General features: G+C 49.2%; 1 protein-coding gene across 2 annotated transcripts; it reads left to right on the forward strand.

The window, feature by feature from the left end:
- The first annotated feature begins 4,086 nt into the window (after positions 1-4,086).
- DUOXA1 (dual oxidase maturation factor 1) lies at positions 4,087-15,265 on the forward strand. 2 transcript variants are annotated; one of them, XM_037834089.1, is made up of 8 exons: positions 4,087-4,103; positions 4,778-4,892; positions 11,070-11,236; positions 11,542-11,599; positions 12,234-12,368; positions 12,654-12,867; positions 13,139-13,356; positions 14,074-15,265. In XM_037834089.1, exons 3-8 carry the CDS (start codon positions 11,090-11,092, stop codon positions 14,328-14,330), a joined length of 1,029 nt encoding a protein of 342 aa, XP_037690017.1. In that variant the 5' UTR covers positions 4,087-4,103; positions 4,778-4,892; positions 11,070-11,089; the 3' UTR covers positions 14,331-15,265. The 2 variants fall into 2 exon arrangements, with proteins under 2 accessions (XP_037690017.1, XP_037690016.1); XM_037834088.1 differs by lacking the exon at positions 4,087-4,103 and adding an exon at positions 4,498-4,611.
- Positions 15,266-15,301: the final 36 nt, after the last annotated feature.

Raw genomic sequence — 15,301 nt, forward strand, 5'->3', positions numbered from 1 at the left:
CCCTCAGTGGTGGCTACCACCTTGGCCCTGGGGCTCTGACCCCACTTGGTTCTCACCTACCTTTGCTGCCCCATCTGTGCTCCATGAGGTTGTTGTACCACCCGTCAAATCGCTGTACCTCCCATGAAATAGGATTTTGAGTCCCTGTGAGAGAAGGGAGGGGCACAGCTGGGCAAGTCAGTGCAGAATGGGAGGGCATGCAAGATATGGGTCCTGTGAGCCTGGCACCTGGAGCAACAGAGAGTAGCCACCCAGATGTAGGACATAAGGAGCCCAGGTAGAGAACCCAGGCAAAGTGATGTTCAAACTCAAACCCAGTCCCTAAGCTGCTCAGTGAGGGAGACATGGCAGGAAGCACTAAAGAAGCCAGGTGCAGTGTGTGCAGACAAATGGCCTCAGAGAGGAAGAGAGGAAGGAGAACAGTGGCTATAGGAAGGGGATGCAGAAGTCTCCCACTTCCCTTATACCTCAACTGCCTGTGGGACACAGCAGGACAGAAACTATTCCCAGTCCTGAGACACCATATAAGGCAAGAGCCAGCCCCACCCCACACTGGGGAATGACATGACTCTCTGTGACCCATCTCTGGGCAGGGACAGTGTGGGAAGGGGCCTGTTCCTCTCTGGCTAAGCAAATCCATGAGCAGGGGTGTGGGCCCGAGGGGCTGTGACTTTGGGACTTGTCACTAATCTGCTCTTTTCCCCACTTTCCTGGATGGTGTCAGGGACAGGATTGGTTATGTGGATGACCTCACCCCTCCTCAAAATTCCTCCTCTTGACCCCACTGAACTGCTTTCCAAAAACTAGGCTCAGAGTAGGAGCACTCAGCTATTGGGGGACAGCTCGAGCAGTGGCAGCAAGGGGAAGGGTCCAGAATCAGGTGTGGAGAGGTGGTCCTTCTGGTCAGTAGATCAGATGACCAGCCAGATCCTTTCCCCAGACTAGGAGGAAACAGAGCAAAGAAAAGGACTCTCATCAGCATGCAGGAAACCTACTCCTCTAATTTTCTCTTCACTCAGACCAAGGACAGTATCTCAGAGCAAACATACAGAAATGCAGCCACACACATACACACACACACATATTCACTCACCAGGCAGTCAAGCAGGGAAAATGACTCAGGCCCTGATGTTTGAGCAAAGAAGCCAGCTAAGGATCCTGGAATTGGGGCAGGGACTAGGGCAGCCACATACATGTGATCTCTAAAATAAGATGAGCTGATCACAGAACAAAGAGGGAGCTTCTTGGGAGAGGATGTAGGGAGAGTGGCTCTTGGGGATAAGAGGCAACAGCTGGGGGAGGAGAGGAACATCCAAGGCCAAAGCAGGGAGAGGGCTCAGAAGGAATGGAAACCTGAGCAGTTCTGGCAAGGAAGGAGCTGTAGGAACCATTCACCATCCTGTTGCCTTCAGCCAGGACAGAGATTTCCATATGTTTTCTCTGCTTTCTGTTCTTGCATCTCCCACCCCAGTGATTAGGGACTTTCACTTTGTAACCTAACCTGTGGCATCTTAAGACCCAGACTACAGAGAGTGGCCTCAGATTCTAGTAAGATAATATCCAAAGCTGAAAGTAGCAAGACAAAACTCCTGTGGATAATATTGTTTGAAAACATTAGTGACTTCCCTTCAGTTTTGTGTCTGATCTAACCCTGATATCCTTTATTGCCTTGTGTATTTAATCAATCTTTTCCCATTTTGGGTCAGAGGCCCTTAATTTCTGGAAAAAATAGAGAAGATAGCGGAGAGAGAAAGGGCCCCCAAACCAGAAGAAATGAAATAGGAAGGGCTAACATGGCAGTTGAAGGCTCCCCAATTCTTAAAAATGCATTCCATGATCCACCCATTTATTCAACATGCTTGAAATGAGCACCTACTGTATGCCGGGCAGCATGTTAACTAAAGACTAGGGATACCAGGGTGAATATGGCACAGCTCCTGTCCTTTGGTGAGCCCACAAATGCTAGGTTCCTCTCCTCCTAGCCATACTTCTCCATGGATACTCACCCATGGGGGTCCATGGCCCAATGAGGAGGCTCAATGCCAGAGCCAGTTGGCAGCTCATGATAAAACTGATAGTAGGCCCTAGGTGTTGGAATACCCTGAAATGGAGAAATGTCCTAGAAAAAGAGAGGACAGAGAGAATTAGCTCCAGCTCTTCAGGAGAAATCAGGCCAAGGCTTCTGCAGGCCCCTATGAATTAAGGCCTGAGGGTGGGCCAAGCCCACAGTGGATAGCAATGAGCAGGAGGCACACTCTCAAGATTCATTCATTCAATAAATACTTAATGAGTCCCCATAATGTACTAGGCACTGGGGAATAAGCAAACAGAAATCTCTGCCTTTGTGAAAATTTACATTTTAGGATTAGTTGGAAAACCTTGCTTTGATCCAGCTTCCTGCAGCGTGGCCTCCGAGCCTTGCTTGGAAGCCAGGAGACTGGGCTAAAGGCTCAGAACTGCTGCCAGTATGCTGTGTGATCTTAGACAAGTCACTTATCCAATGTGGACCTTGGTTTCCTCTTTAGCTATAGGAGTAAACATGCCAGCACTGCCTATCTGCCAGCACGATTGTTAGAATCAAATGTGAAAATGAAGTGAATTCAAAACAAGAAAAGTTACAGGTGTTATGCAAATGTGATATAGAGGAAGTGGGCGGGAGTTTGGCTCGTCTGGGTGGACCAAGAAGGCATGCAGCACCAGGTGTTCATGTGTTTGGTGCTGAATTCCTGCTCTCTCCCCAGACCACCAAACCACCCAGGGACAACAGGGGAACAGAGGCAGGAGGGGACTCAGGCTTCAAATCCTGAGCAGCACAAGTGTGCAAGGCCAGTGAAGAGCCCCCTAAAGGCAACCTGGAGATTAGGGGTGGAGAACTACCTATTGGAGGATGGTGGAGGCTCAGGGAAAGCCTCATCTCCAGCCAAACTCACAGGATTCTTGGACAGATTCTCTAATCACAGAGGAGGGAACCCTGCGGATGACATCATCCCCACACCCACATCTCCCATCAAACAACTGAAGAAACCAAGGTCCTGGCATAACTCAGCTCAGTCCCACAGAGCGTGTCCAGATGCTGGCCTTTGTGCGTGCATGTGTGTATGTGTGTGTACACATGTCCTGTGCCCATGAGCAGGGCTTTGAAGAGCAGTGCCCTGGATAAGGTTGGACATGCTGAAGTGGCCATAGTATCCTTCCCTGTCCCAGATGCCCCTTCTTCAGGATCCTGGCCCCCAAACACCAGTGTACTCCTCAATGCCTAAAGGCACGCAATGGGCTTTCAGACCAGGCTATGGGAACAACCTGAAGAAGATCGTGGGCATACTCAATAACCACTCCTTGTGGGTAGGTAGCCCTTAATTATTTACATGGCACTGTGGGTACAGTATCTTCCCAACAACCTTGAAAGGGAAGCACAACCCTGGGACAGCACACTGAGGCCCCAGGCAGTGGCAGAGCCAGGGAGAGAACACAGCCCAAAGTCCTAGAGTGGTGACACTGGTGACCCTGGAGTGGAGGGAAGATAAGTCAAGGCCATAGGAATACCAATCTGACCCCAAGGAAGGGCTGAAGGGAACGCCTGGACGTTAAAGGCCCGAAGTTCACTCCCTGGTACGATGTGCTGGCGTCAGGAGGAGCCGTAGAGATCCCCTAGGCCCAAGCAAGCTAGGTCACCCAGCACACCCAGGTTCCAAGGGGCCCAGTCTCCCAAAACCATGGTGAGGTGAACTCGGGTCCTAACAGGGTCCATTTTAGCCTTAGGCTAAGATAGGAGGCACAGAGGAGTGGGGTTGGGGGCGCCAGGGCTAGAATTTCCCTTCCCTCAGAAACGTGGCAGAACTGGGGCCCTCTGGTATCTGACCTGCGTCCGCGGCGTCCCCCGGGCCCGGCGTGAGGATTGGCTCCCGTCCGGCTCCCAGCGGGGCCCCTGACACTCGTTTTCCTCCGGCTCCCTCTCCAGCTCTGCTCCGGGACGGGCGGGGCTGGGGCATAAAGAGGGGACGACGCGCCCCGGCTCTGAGGCGGGGCGAGGTAGGGTGGGACGGGCTAGGAGCCGGCCCGCCCGGGACCCACCGAGGTGCGCGGAGCGGCCCAGGCCGCGCAAGGTGAGACCACGCGGGCCCGCGGGGCTCAGGTGCCGGGAAGAAGTCCAGCTGTGCGGAGGGCTCGGCTAGCGTGGCCACGTGGGCGGGGGAAAGGGTACGTCTGCCTTTGCTGGTCTGCCCTGGGGCCCCGGAAGAGGGAGAGAGTGCGGGGGAAGAAGCTCCTCAAATCCTTTCCACACCATCGGGTCTTGGATTTAGGACCGAGAGGATCTGTCAATGCTCGCAGGCAGGGCAGGCGTCAAAGCAAGACATCTGTCGCACCCTCCCGGGGGTTCCCCGTGAGATCTCGGGGGTCTCTTCGTCCTGCGAGCCGCGCCTTCACCCCGCCAGACCCCGGACTGCGTCGCCGGGATTGCGCAGGAGCCGCCCGGGAGAGGAGGGGCATGGGGGTAGAAAGGAATCGGAGGCGGTGAGCGGAGCGGGCAGACACCGGGCAGTGAGGTCCTCGCGCACCCGCCTCTTCCCTGTCCGACGCCTGGGGGTGGAGGGCAGCGCCGCAGAACCTCGGGTGCGTTCCAGTAAGGTTGAGAGCGACTTGGAATGGGGATGGGGGGCAGGGAAGCCCGCCTGACCCGGTTTGTCCGGTTACAGCCTGGTCCTTAAGTGAGTTAGGAGAAGGGCGGGGGTTAGGAGGGAGCCCCACGGAGAGAAAGAGCGCGCGCTTTTGGTGACAGAACGTCCGGAGCCAGTTCCCTCCCCACACACACCCCCGGGAGCGCTGAGTGTGAAGTTCGACCAGGAGGCGAACGGCGGGGACTGCCACGCTCGCTTTGTTCGGAAGAAGCGAAGGTAGGCAACAGTGGGCCCCTGTGGGTGGCGAGGATGCGGCCGTGGGGGGTGGCGCGCTTCGCGCAGGTTCGGAAGGGGCCTTGAAGGGGGCGCGCTTCCTGCATCCACCCAGACCAAGTTCAGATCAGGCGGAGGTTCTCCAGCGAGAATCCTTATCCTTACTCAGCTGGGGTCTGGGTAGTTTGACTTGCCTGATTCAATATTTCTGAGTTCCTTATCCACCTCACGGGGGAATCCTGTTCTAGTTGTTCGTCTAACGCCTCCTTTAATGCAACAGCAAAGTACCTTTTCCCTTCTCTCTCTCTCTGTCCCTCTCTCCCTCTCTCCTCTCTCTGACAGGGATTCCTAACAGGGTCTGCCATATCCAGCCAGAGCTATAAACCTTTAATGAGGTCAGCCCTAACAAGAGAAATAAGCCATTACATTCCAGTAGCTGTGTATCACGAATCAGAGTTCTTGGCGACTCCAAGCATATCGCCCACTTCCCCTTCACAGAAAATCAGTAGTCCTTACTCTTCCTGTTCTTGCAGATGGGGGAGGTAGGCAGGAAGACATCAGGAAGAAGGTTCTGTTAAGCTACAAGAGAGTCCATGGAGCACTAATTAAGCACATAACCAACTTGGCTGAAGACTGAAGCTTACGCTAGGCTGAGTTTTCTTAATGATTGTAACTGTATCTCTATACACACATGGGAACACCACTGCATCCCGTGGTAGATAAGGATTGGATAGCTGTGTCTGAAATACAACTGGACATGACAAAAGGCTTCAATATTTGTAGGGAATCCAGAAAAGGAAAAAGGTGTCACTCTCCTTCCCAAGCTAGGTTGACGAAAGAGAACGCAAAAAGTGGGGATTGGCCCACACCAGTGAGAAAGCACCCCCATTTTGTCACAGGGTTCTCTGATGGAGTGTTTTCTGCGTCTGGATGTCTTTGTCACTGAGAGTGAGGGAGTCTGTGCTTTCATCATTTTATGTATGTGTCTTTGTGTTTATGTATGTGTCTTTATGTGTATGTGTGTGTCTCCTTATATATTGTAAGTGTCTGCATATTTATACCAATTTACATTGTGTACATATACAAATCAAGGTGGTGAGCTAGCAAAGTAGATTGAATGGATATTGACATGACATTTTTCTCAGATTGGAAGAAATTCCACCATCAGAACCTTGTCAAGCCAGGGATGAAGATGTTCCAGCAGAAACAAGCTTTATAGGAAAAGCAGGATTATTGTGTTTGGAACTTTTCATTTCCATCCCACATCTTCCTGCAGGTGGCCTGATAGTTTAATAATGAAAACCAAATTAGGATATGTATCATAGAAAATTAACTTTAAATTAGGCAATGTGGATTAAGGAAGACTTAGATCATTAAATCAAAAAGAAGAAATTAAGCAAGGTAAATTTTATTCACCAACAGTCTTTTCACTTAGTCATCTTTAATAAATGAAATAAGTTAACAGTGTTCTCCTGTACTTAAAATATAGAAAGCTTTTTGTTAGTGTTTCTTTGAAGTGCCATGTTTAATGGAGATGAGCCATTCTTGTAAAATATTTTATAACTCCTCTTTAAAATAAATGCAGCTATAATATATAACCCTGACCAAAATACTTCACACTATTATTTGCTTACATTGCAAATATTTGTCTTTGAAATTCCAGTTTGTAATATTTATTCTTGCTATTAGCAACTTTGCTTAATTACCCATGTTATTAATCAACACGTTCTACATTTTATAGCCCTTCCTTATACAGCCTTTAATCAAAACATAAAGGCTTCAGTCTAGGTGTCATAAAGAAAAAATTCTTAGACCAAAAAGTCTGTTTTAAAATAAATATTACTATCACAAATTTTACAAAATAATTTATTCCATAAATTCATATTCATTTTCAGTTAGTATTGAAATATGTATTTCAGCTTCAATTAAACATGAACATTCATGCTTAGGACTTTGCTGGTTTTAGAGACTCCGACTATTGAAGGAGCCTTCCAGAAAATTTTTTGAAATGACTGAAAATTGATGGGGTTGGTTAAATCCCTTTCTGCTCCGTTCTTAGCCCTATACAGGTGATACTCAGTTACTGTGGAATGAAAGTACAGTCAGAGGGCAATGGGGGAGCATAGCTCCCTCTTGTGTGTGAAATCAGATGCCATCTGAAGGGAGAAGAACCCATTTATATATTCTTTCATCCAGAGCCTGATTACTCATATGCTATGTGCAGGGGATGCAAAGATGGGGAAACAAAGCCCCTGCCCTCAAGGAGCTTAGAGTCTAATGGGGAGATAGATGTTCAGACAATTACAGTGAAAACATTGCGATCACAGAGGTATATTCAAAATACAATCAGAATGTTAGGAGTGGGAATATCCAAATTGGCCTGATGCTGTCAGAGGAAACTTCACAGAAGAGGTAACACAAGCTGAGACTTGAAGGGTGAAAAGGAGTTTGCCAAGAGAGGGAAAGCATTCCAGAAGGAGGAAATAGCATATACAAAGGTGTGGAGGCTTGAAAGAGCATGTCATATTTAGGGAGAGGCAGGTTGTTCAGTATGACTAGAGATTAGGCTAGACAAAAGATGAAGATGGAAGGGTAGGTGGGACCTGATCGTGAAGGACTGTATTTGTGACAGTAAGAAGATTAGATTTTACCTAGAAATCATTATGAACCAGGAAGTAAATTATTATATTTGCCTGTTATAAAAATTATTCTGGCACCAGGTAAGAGATGATGAGGCTTTGGCTTCAGCTTTACAAATTTTAGGGAATTTCAATATAGCTCTAAGGGCCATTTCCAGAAACTAGGATTTAGAGAAATAGCAATAGCAATAGAAGTTTCAGAATGCTTTCATACACATATGCTGAAGGTGCTTTTATATTCTTCACATATTTTAACTTCAAAATGACTCAGTGAGGAGGGTAATACATTTTCTTTTAAGTTAGTCATCTAGTGCAGCCCTTTAACTTGACCAGTGAGGAAAAAGGCTCAAGAGGGAAGAGTTGTTTTTATCCATTGACACAAAGAGAAATGACAAAAAAAGTTTTTTTTAGGGTATTTATTCTGGGGGAAACAGAGGCCCACAGAATTCCACAGCTAGGCAGGAGGTAAACAAGCCTGTTGCTTGGGGAGAAGCAGGTCAGGATAATTTCCAGCTTTGCTGAGTTTGTGTCAAGGAAACTATTTTGCCTTCCATGTTTAAATACAGTCTTATAAAGGCTGCAGATTAGTTTTATCCTGTCCATTCTTTCCAGGAAATAAAGTGAGGACATAAAGCACAAAGAACCCAAGGGGCATCACTCTGAGATAAAATGAGGCACTGAGAGATCAAGTGCATGTCCAGAATTCTGGGTACCACATATGTTCATTCATCAATCTTCCATTGAATAAAATATTATTTATTTTTCTTTATAAAACAGTACAATTTTCATTTTTAAAAGTTCCATATGAAAGCTTTAAAAGATACAGAAAATCCTAAATAATGAAATAAAAAAAGCATTTTGAAGTAAAAAAAAGAGAGATGATGAGGCTGAATTAGGATAGAGGCAGCAAGGAAGGAAATGAATGGATGGTTTCAAGAAATATTTAGGATGTACAGTGGTCCAAGGCTCTGGCTTTTTGATTGACAGGTGATGATGCCACTAAAGAGACAAAGAAAACAAGATAAAAAGCAGGATAGAGACCGTAAATTCAGTCTGCGACCTGTTAAATCTGTGGCACTGCTGGAACATCAAAGTGGACACTGGGTAGTTGGCCTCCTAAGTTTGGAGCTCAGGTAGGAAGTCTACCTGGAGACAGATTTGAAAGCCATCAGCCGTGGAATGGATGAGATTGCCCAGGGAATCTTGAAGAGTGATGAGATGACAACCAAGACAGAATCCTGAGGAGTATCAACATTTAAGAGAGAGGAAAAAGAACTCTTGGTCAAGTTTTTCAGCCAAGAAAAGGCAGGAGATCCAGGAGAACATGGCATTGTGGAGGCCCAAGGAGGAAAAGTTTGAAGAAAGAGATGAAGTGGTCCACAGCACCAAAAAGCACAGAGAGGTTCAAGATGGAAAGTGAAAACTGCACTTTGGATTTAACACTGAGTGACCTAGTGGAGAGGCTGGGGATGGGGAGAAGCCAGGTTACAATTACATTGAGGTGATGATGCAGTGGAAATACCAGTATAGACCATTCTTTCAAAAATCCTGCACGTGAAAGGGAGGGAGTGGGATAGGCTGGTAGCTGGGGAAGACCCAAAAGGTTAAGGAAGGGGATCCATTTTCTTTGTTTCCTTAAGAAGAGAGAAATTTAAGCATATTCTTAGGGGAAAGAGCCAGCAGAGAAAAAGAAGAGGGATATCTGATCAGAAAGGTGATAAAGACAGGCAGGATTGGGACCCAGAGCAAGGAGGGTGGATTAACAGCATTGGAAAGAGGAGGGACACCTGTTTCTCTGGATGGGGGGGGGGTGGTGCAAAAACTTCATGTTAAAACAGACTTAGAGATTATGTCACTTACCAAAAATACAGGATTAAAAGTTAAATGTCTGTTTGTCTCTTTGCCTGACACCATGCTACCCCCAGAGATAGCACAGGAAGGTGGCCAGCTTGAAAGAAGAGGCCCAGGCTGGGAGCTAGGGTGTATTGCAGGAGAGTCACAGCATTTAGAACTAAAAGGGACCTGGAGATCATCATATTCAACTGCAGATAAGGAAATCGAGGACCAGGGAAGCTATCGCTTGCTTGTCCAATGTTACAAAATAAGTCAGTGAAGAACTGGAACTAGACCTAGGACTGATTCAAGCCCAGGGCTCTATCCACGAAGAATTGGAGAAAAAGATAAGTGGAGTAATGAAATGTCCCTTTCTTCCCAACCTGGTAGCTTCTGTGTATTGATATTACTTTGTTCCAGGCACTATTCTTAGCACCTTACCAATCTCACTTTGTACAATGACCCTATGAGGTAGATGTTATCCCCATCTTTTAATAAAACCAAGTAGGAGATTAAGTGACTTGCAAGAGGCAGAATTCCAACCCAGGGATGCTTGACTCCAAAGCTTATTTTTTTTCACTGTATTGCTTATCAAGACACTGCATAGTCAGATTATAAATTATGGAGCCTCCTGGGAAAACTGAGACCCCAGTATAGATCACACTTAGAGAAATGAGCAAAGCTTGGGAGCATCGATTCTGAGATGCTTTTTTTTTCCTTCACATTTTAACATCTCTGAAATTGGGGTGTATCTTCCAAGCGGTGGTTGTCATGGTTAATTGACAGCATTTTTTCTTTCTTTGTGGTACATAAAATAATAACATGTCTTGCAATTTTTTTCTGACTTAGGTTTAATAAGATACAGTAAGTTCAGTTTTCATCTTCCCAGTATCCTGAGTGCAAAGGGAAGATGGAGGCCGAACTAGCTCTGAGATCAGGGCAGAGGCAGAGGAGAGCAAAGCCATGGTTTGAGGCCTGGGAATTTGAATAGAACAGAAAGGCCAGTGTTGATGTGTGGGGCACAAGGGCACCTGACCCCAGCCAGCACTGTGCCTGGTGGAGGGCGGGTGCTCCTTCAGTGCTTATTGAGGTGGATTCAGTTAAGCTCTGTTTCTTGGAGTTAAGCCGATTGTCAGGAGCCAGAGTGCCTGAGAAAGCTGTGCAGACCATGCAGACAGTGCCAGGTCTGGGAATCCACCTCTGATGTTGTTGTCAGATTGTATACTTAGCAGAGCCATCTGGCCTTTTTTCCTTTGGGGACTGAGGAAGGAAGCCAATCTTTTTGTAATCTGTACCATCATTAACCCTTATGCCTTCACATGGTAGTAAATACAGCTCTTTTTATGTTCTGTGATCTGTCTGCTTGTGCTGGAGGCCTGAAGGAGAGAAAAGAGAATTATACTTCTTAAGACCTTCACAAAGGAAGCAGAGAAGCCTTGAGGGTAGTGGTGGCACTGATTTAGGGGACCTGAGGGTGAGGAAGGGACCATAGGATGACAGACACTGATTGGTAAGACACTCATTCTGTCACAGCCAGAAGTGGGGGAGACAGATGGCCAAGAGGCAGAGGAATGGCAGTAAAAGGGGAGTCGGGCAAGGTCCGGAATAGCGGGGCCAGGTCCGTTCTATTCTCTGCTGTATCTCCAGCACCAAGATGGGTGCCAGGTACACAGAGGACACTCAATCAATACCAATTGTTGTTGTGCAGCATCGCCCGCCCCCACCAAAATGGCTGCTTCCGGACACACATTCCCCTTCTACGCTGGCCCGAAGCCAACCTTCCCAATGGACACCACCTCGGCCATCATCATCACTGTCTTTCTGACTGCACTGGTCACCTTCATCGTCATCCTGCCCGGCATTCGGGGCAAGATGGTGAGAAATGAACCCAGCCCTGGACAGACCTTGGCCTTGGGGTGGGGGCATCCAGTCTCCCTGACTACAACCAGACTCAGGAAAGAGTCTGAGAAAGTGTCGCACCCCCAGCAGTGAGCACCACCCCCTACCCCATCATTGATTTAACAGATAATTATTGAGCACCTCTAATGTGCCAGACACTCTGATCTCAATTGATCAAGTGATCTCAATTTTAGAGACCCTCCTCCCCGCGGTTTGGAAAGAGGATGGGTGGACTTGGAGGGTGGGTGTTCCTTACTAAACCCACCCCCCCTGTGACTCAGAGGCTGTTCTGGCTGCTGCGGGTAGTGACCAGCTTATTCATCGGGGCTGTGATCCTGGGTGAGTGTGAAGCACGGCTGACTTGGGCAGCCGCCTCCCTCCAGTCTGCTTCCCCAGCCTGCCTCTCCTCTCCTCCCGGACTCTGGTTCCCCACAGCAGACCCTGCCCACGGGCCTGCCTCATCCCTCACCCTTACCCTTGCCCTGAGGGGTGCAAGGTCCTGGGGAAACCATGCTGGATCCATCTCCCCAAACTTCCTAATGATTTTATTCATGTGAAAGCCTGTCAAAAGGAATGTCTGTAGCGAGTGGGCTTCTGGAGGCAGGAGCCAAGGAAATGGGGGAGGGCTGCTTGCTTTGCTTTGATGACCAGTCACATGGGAGACATGGAAGGTCTCTATGTTATGGTTTGTTATTTTAATGCTTCTTCTCCCAGCTGCCTGAGTGGCTCTCCCTAAATGGGGGAAGGAGGGAGGGAAGGGACAAGTGGCGTGTGACCAAGGGAAATCTTGGATGCTGACCCATTTATTCAGGCCACACATATTGTTTCAGACTTACCATGAGCCAGACCCTGGGCTAGTTAATGGGTATACGATTATGAGTAAAACAGACATGGACCCCTTCTGACTAAACCAGTAATGTCCAAAGCTCCCCCCGCCCCCTGAGTTTCCATATATCCAACTCCCCAACCCCAGCCGCGAATTTCAGTTCTGAGTGGTCTGTGGGCCAGGTCAGCACCAACACATCATACAAGGCCTTCAGTTCAGAGTGGATCAGTGCCGACGTTGGGCTGCAGGTCGGGCTGGGAGGAGTCAACGTCACACTCACAGGTGAGGAAGGGTCCTTACCTGTGAGGGAGGGGAAGGCTTTGTTCTGTGTCTTTGGGATCTATGTTTGGGGTGGCCCAAAGAGCTACAGGATGCCTGGCACTGGGGCTAGAAGGATGGTTGGGTGTAGGGGGGATGGAAGGAAGAAAATGTAAGAGGCCCTGGAAGCTGCCTTCTCTCAGCTGAGCACAGCCCCTATCACTCTGCCTAGTGTGGGTGAGTCCCTAGCTAGGCGAGCCACACCCTGGCCCTTGAGTCCCTGCTGAGCACAGCTGCCCCATTCCCTAGGGACTCCAGTGAAACAGCTGAATGAAACCATCAATTACAATGAGGAGTTCACCTGGCACCTGGGCAAGAACTATGCAGAGGAGTTTACAAAGGCACTGGAGAAGGGGCTGCCGGACCCTGTGCTCTACCTGGCCGAGAAGTTCACCCCGAGCAGCCCATGTGGCCTGTACCGCCAGTACCGCCTGGCAGGATACTACACCTCAGCCATGCTTTGGTGAGGATGGGAAGGGGCTGGGATGGAGGCCCTACTGGCCTAGACCCAGGAGTGGGGTTTCTGCCCATCCCTCCTCCACTTATGTGGACACCCTGGTAGGATGGGCTGGCACCAGTCACCACAGAGCTTAGTTAGGAAGCCCATGGGCAGGAATCCCTACCTTCTTATTTTGGGGGCTTCCTTGGGTCCCTGAGCCTCCACCCGGGCCCCTCCAGCTCTGCCGGCAGGTAGAGGTGCATGGGCCAGCCCTCACCAGGTCCTGGCTCTCCAGGGTGGCATTCCTCTGCTGGCTGCTGGCCAACGTGATGCTGTCCATGCCTGTGCTGGTCTACGGCAGCCACATGCTGCTGGCCACGGGCATCTTCCAGCTGTTGGCCCTGCTCTTCTTCTCCACCGCCACTGCACTCACCCCACCCTGTACCCTGCACCTGGGCCCTGTAACACTGCACACTCACCCTGGGCCTGCCTTCTGGATCACATTGACCACAGGTGAGGCCCAGTCCTGAAGACAGGCACTGAAGGGCTCAGTGCCAGGGAAGGAGACCCAGGGACTGTCATGTTGGTGGGGTTAAGGGACTGCCTCTGGGGGCCAGGGTTGCCTTTCTCTTCTTTAAAGCCCCCAACCCTCTTACACCCATCATCCCCTGGTTTTCTTTCCTCAATTCTACTTTCCCTCCTCCCCCTTATATGCTCACTTCCCTGTAACTTCTCTGTCTCCTCTCCCTCACCCCCCCACAACTCTCTCTTCACCCAGCTCCTTCCTAAATCTGCCCCCATATCCTCACCTACCTCCCCCAAACATCCTTCTCTGTCCCCCATTCTCTGTCCCTGCCTCTCATAGCCTTAAATTGTCTTGCAGTTTTATTCTCCTTTCCTGTCTCTTTGTGTCTGGACCCTCATGCCCTTCCCCATGCCTCCTCCTCCGTGCCCTGCTGCTCCCCCAGGGTTCCTCTGTTGTCAGAATTTACTCTCTCTCTGCTTGGATGTGATTGAAAACACCCTGGGCTTGGAGTCCGGAAACTCAGAACAACAGAGCCACACTGCTCATGTGACCCAAAGCCACCAGTAACCTCTTGGAGCCTGAGTTGTCCTGAAACACAGACTCTAGGCCTCCCTTAGAATTGTTCTGATGCTCCTAGAAGATGTCCTTGGGAGGGTGTCATGTCACTAGCACTAAGGTGGGACACCTGTTGCCCTTGTCCCCAGGACTACTGTGTGTGCTGCTGGGCCTGGCCATGGCGGTGGCCCACAAGACACAGCCCCAGAGGCTGAAGGCTTTCTTCAACCAGAGTGCTGTAGAGGATCCCATGCTGGACTGGGGTCCCGAGGAAGGGGGGTTCCTGAGCCCCCGCTACCGATCCATGGCTGAGAGTTCCGAGTGCCAGGACATTGCTCTTTCAGAGGCTTCCTCCGAGGCATGCTGTAAGGAGGAGTGCCCCAGTGAGCCTGACTGTGCCTTATAATATTTCTCCCTCCACTGGCCACCTGGACTTCTAATTCAGCTCTAGACCTCATTGGAGCCCCACAAAACCATCAGAGCCACCCTCAGAGCGGCTTGTATCAGGCCTCCAGCTCCAATCTGTAGGTGGAGTAGAGAAAGGAGGCTCTAGCCATTTATTTTTTTTAACCCTAAGGTGCTATACAGACTTTCAGCCTGCACATAAGCCTTGCAGCCATGACCAGGAGGGGGCTGCCCCTGGTTCTCACCTAGAGAACCTGTCTTTCCTTGAAGCTTTGACTCTTCAAGGTGCCCTTGACATTCTTTGAAACCCAATCTCACTCTCTTAATAACGTGAGTTAATAGTGTGATTATCCTTTGGTCCCTCATCCCTCTGCACTTCTTGTTTTCCTTTTGTTCTTCCTTTACTTCCCCGACTTTTGTGACCTCTTGGTACAATGAAAGACAGCACTGGGAGGGAGAGGAGACCAAACTTCTTATCCCACGTTGAACATTAACTAGCGGTGCCACATTCCCTTTGAGCTTCAATTCCCAAATTCACCAAATGCGATCGTATGAGTTGCCAAGGACCTTAAAAATTCCAGGACTTATATTTATATTTTTATGCTTTGCTGACATCTGCCTAGGCCTTTGGACACCATCCCCAACAGGAGTCAGGAATGGAGAGTTGGTGAATAAACTCTGAAATGCTATGCCTCTCCAGCCTACTCAGCTGGGCCAGCACAGGGGGATTCTGGTGGGAGAGGACATGCCTCTTACTCCCACCTCGGGGGCGGCTCAGGAAGATGAGCAGGGTCAGTTTCCCACCGGCCTCACTAGAGGGCGCCCCTCTCCTGGAGCCTTTCCTAGATTCTTCTGGGTTCTCCTCCCTGAGAAAATCTGGTTTTGCAGCAAGGCTGAGGAAGAAAATGTACCAGGCTGTCTCCAGGCCAGTGAAGCCTCCCCAAGAGCCTGGAGAAACCATGAGAATTAATT

Source organism: Choloepus didactylus, chromosome 4 (assembly GCF_015220235.1).
Source record: "Choloepus didactylus isolate mChoDid1 chromosome 4, mChoDid1.pri, whole genome shotgun sequence".
Lineage (NCBI taxonomy): Eukaryota > Metazoa > Chordata > Mammalia > Pilosa > Megalonychidae > Choloepus > Choloepus didactylus.

Coding starts and splice junctions, on each gene's coding strand:
- DUOXA1 (XM_037834089.1), top strand. CDS start 11,090: ATGGCTGCTTCCGGACACACATTCCCCTTCTACGCTGGCCCGAAGCCA. Junction 11,237..11,541: donor CCGGCATTCGGGGCAAGATG/GTGAGAAATGAA, acceptor CCTGTGACTCAG/AGGCTGTTCTGGCTGCTGCG. Junction 12,868..13,138: donor TACACCTCAGCCATGCTTTG/GTGAGGATGGGA, acceptor CTGGCTCTCCAG/GGTGGCATTCCTCTGCTGGC.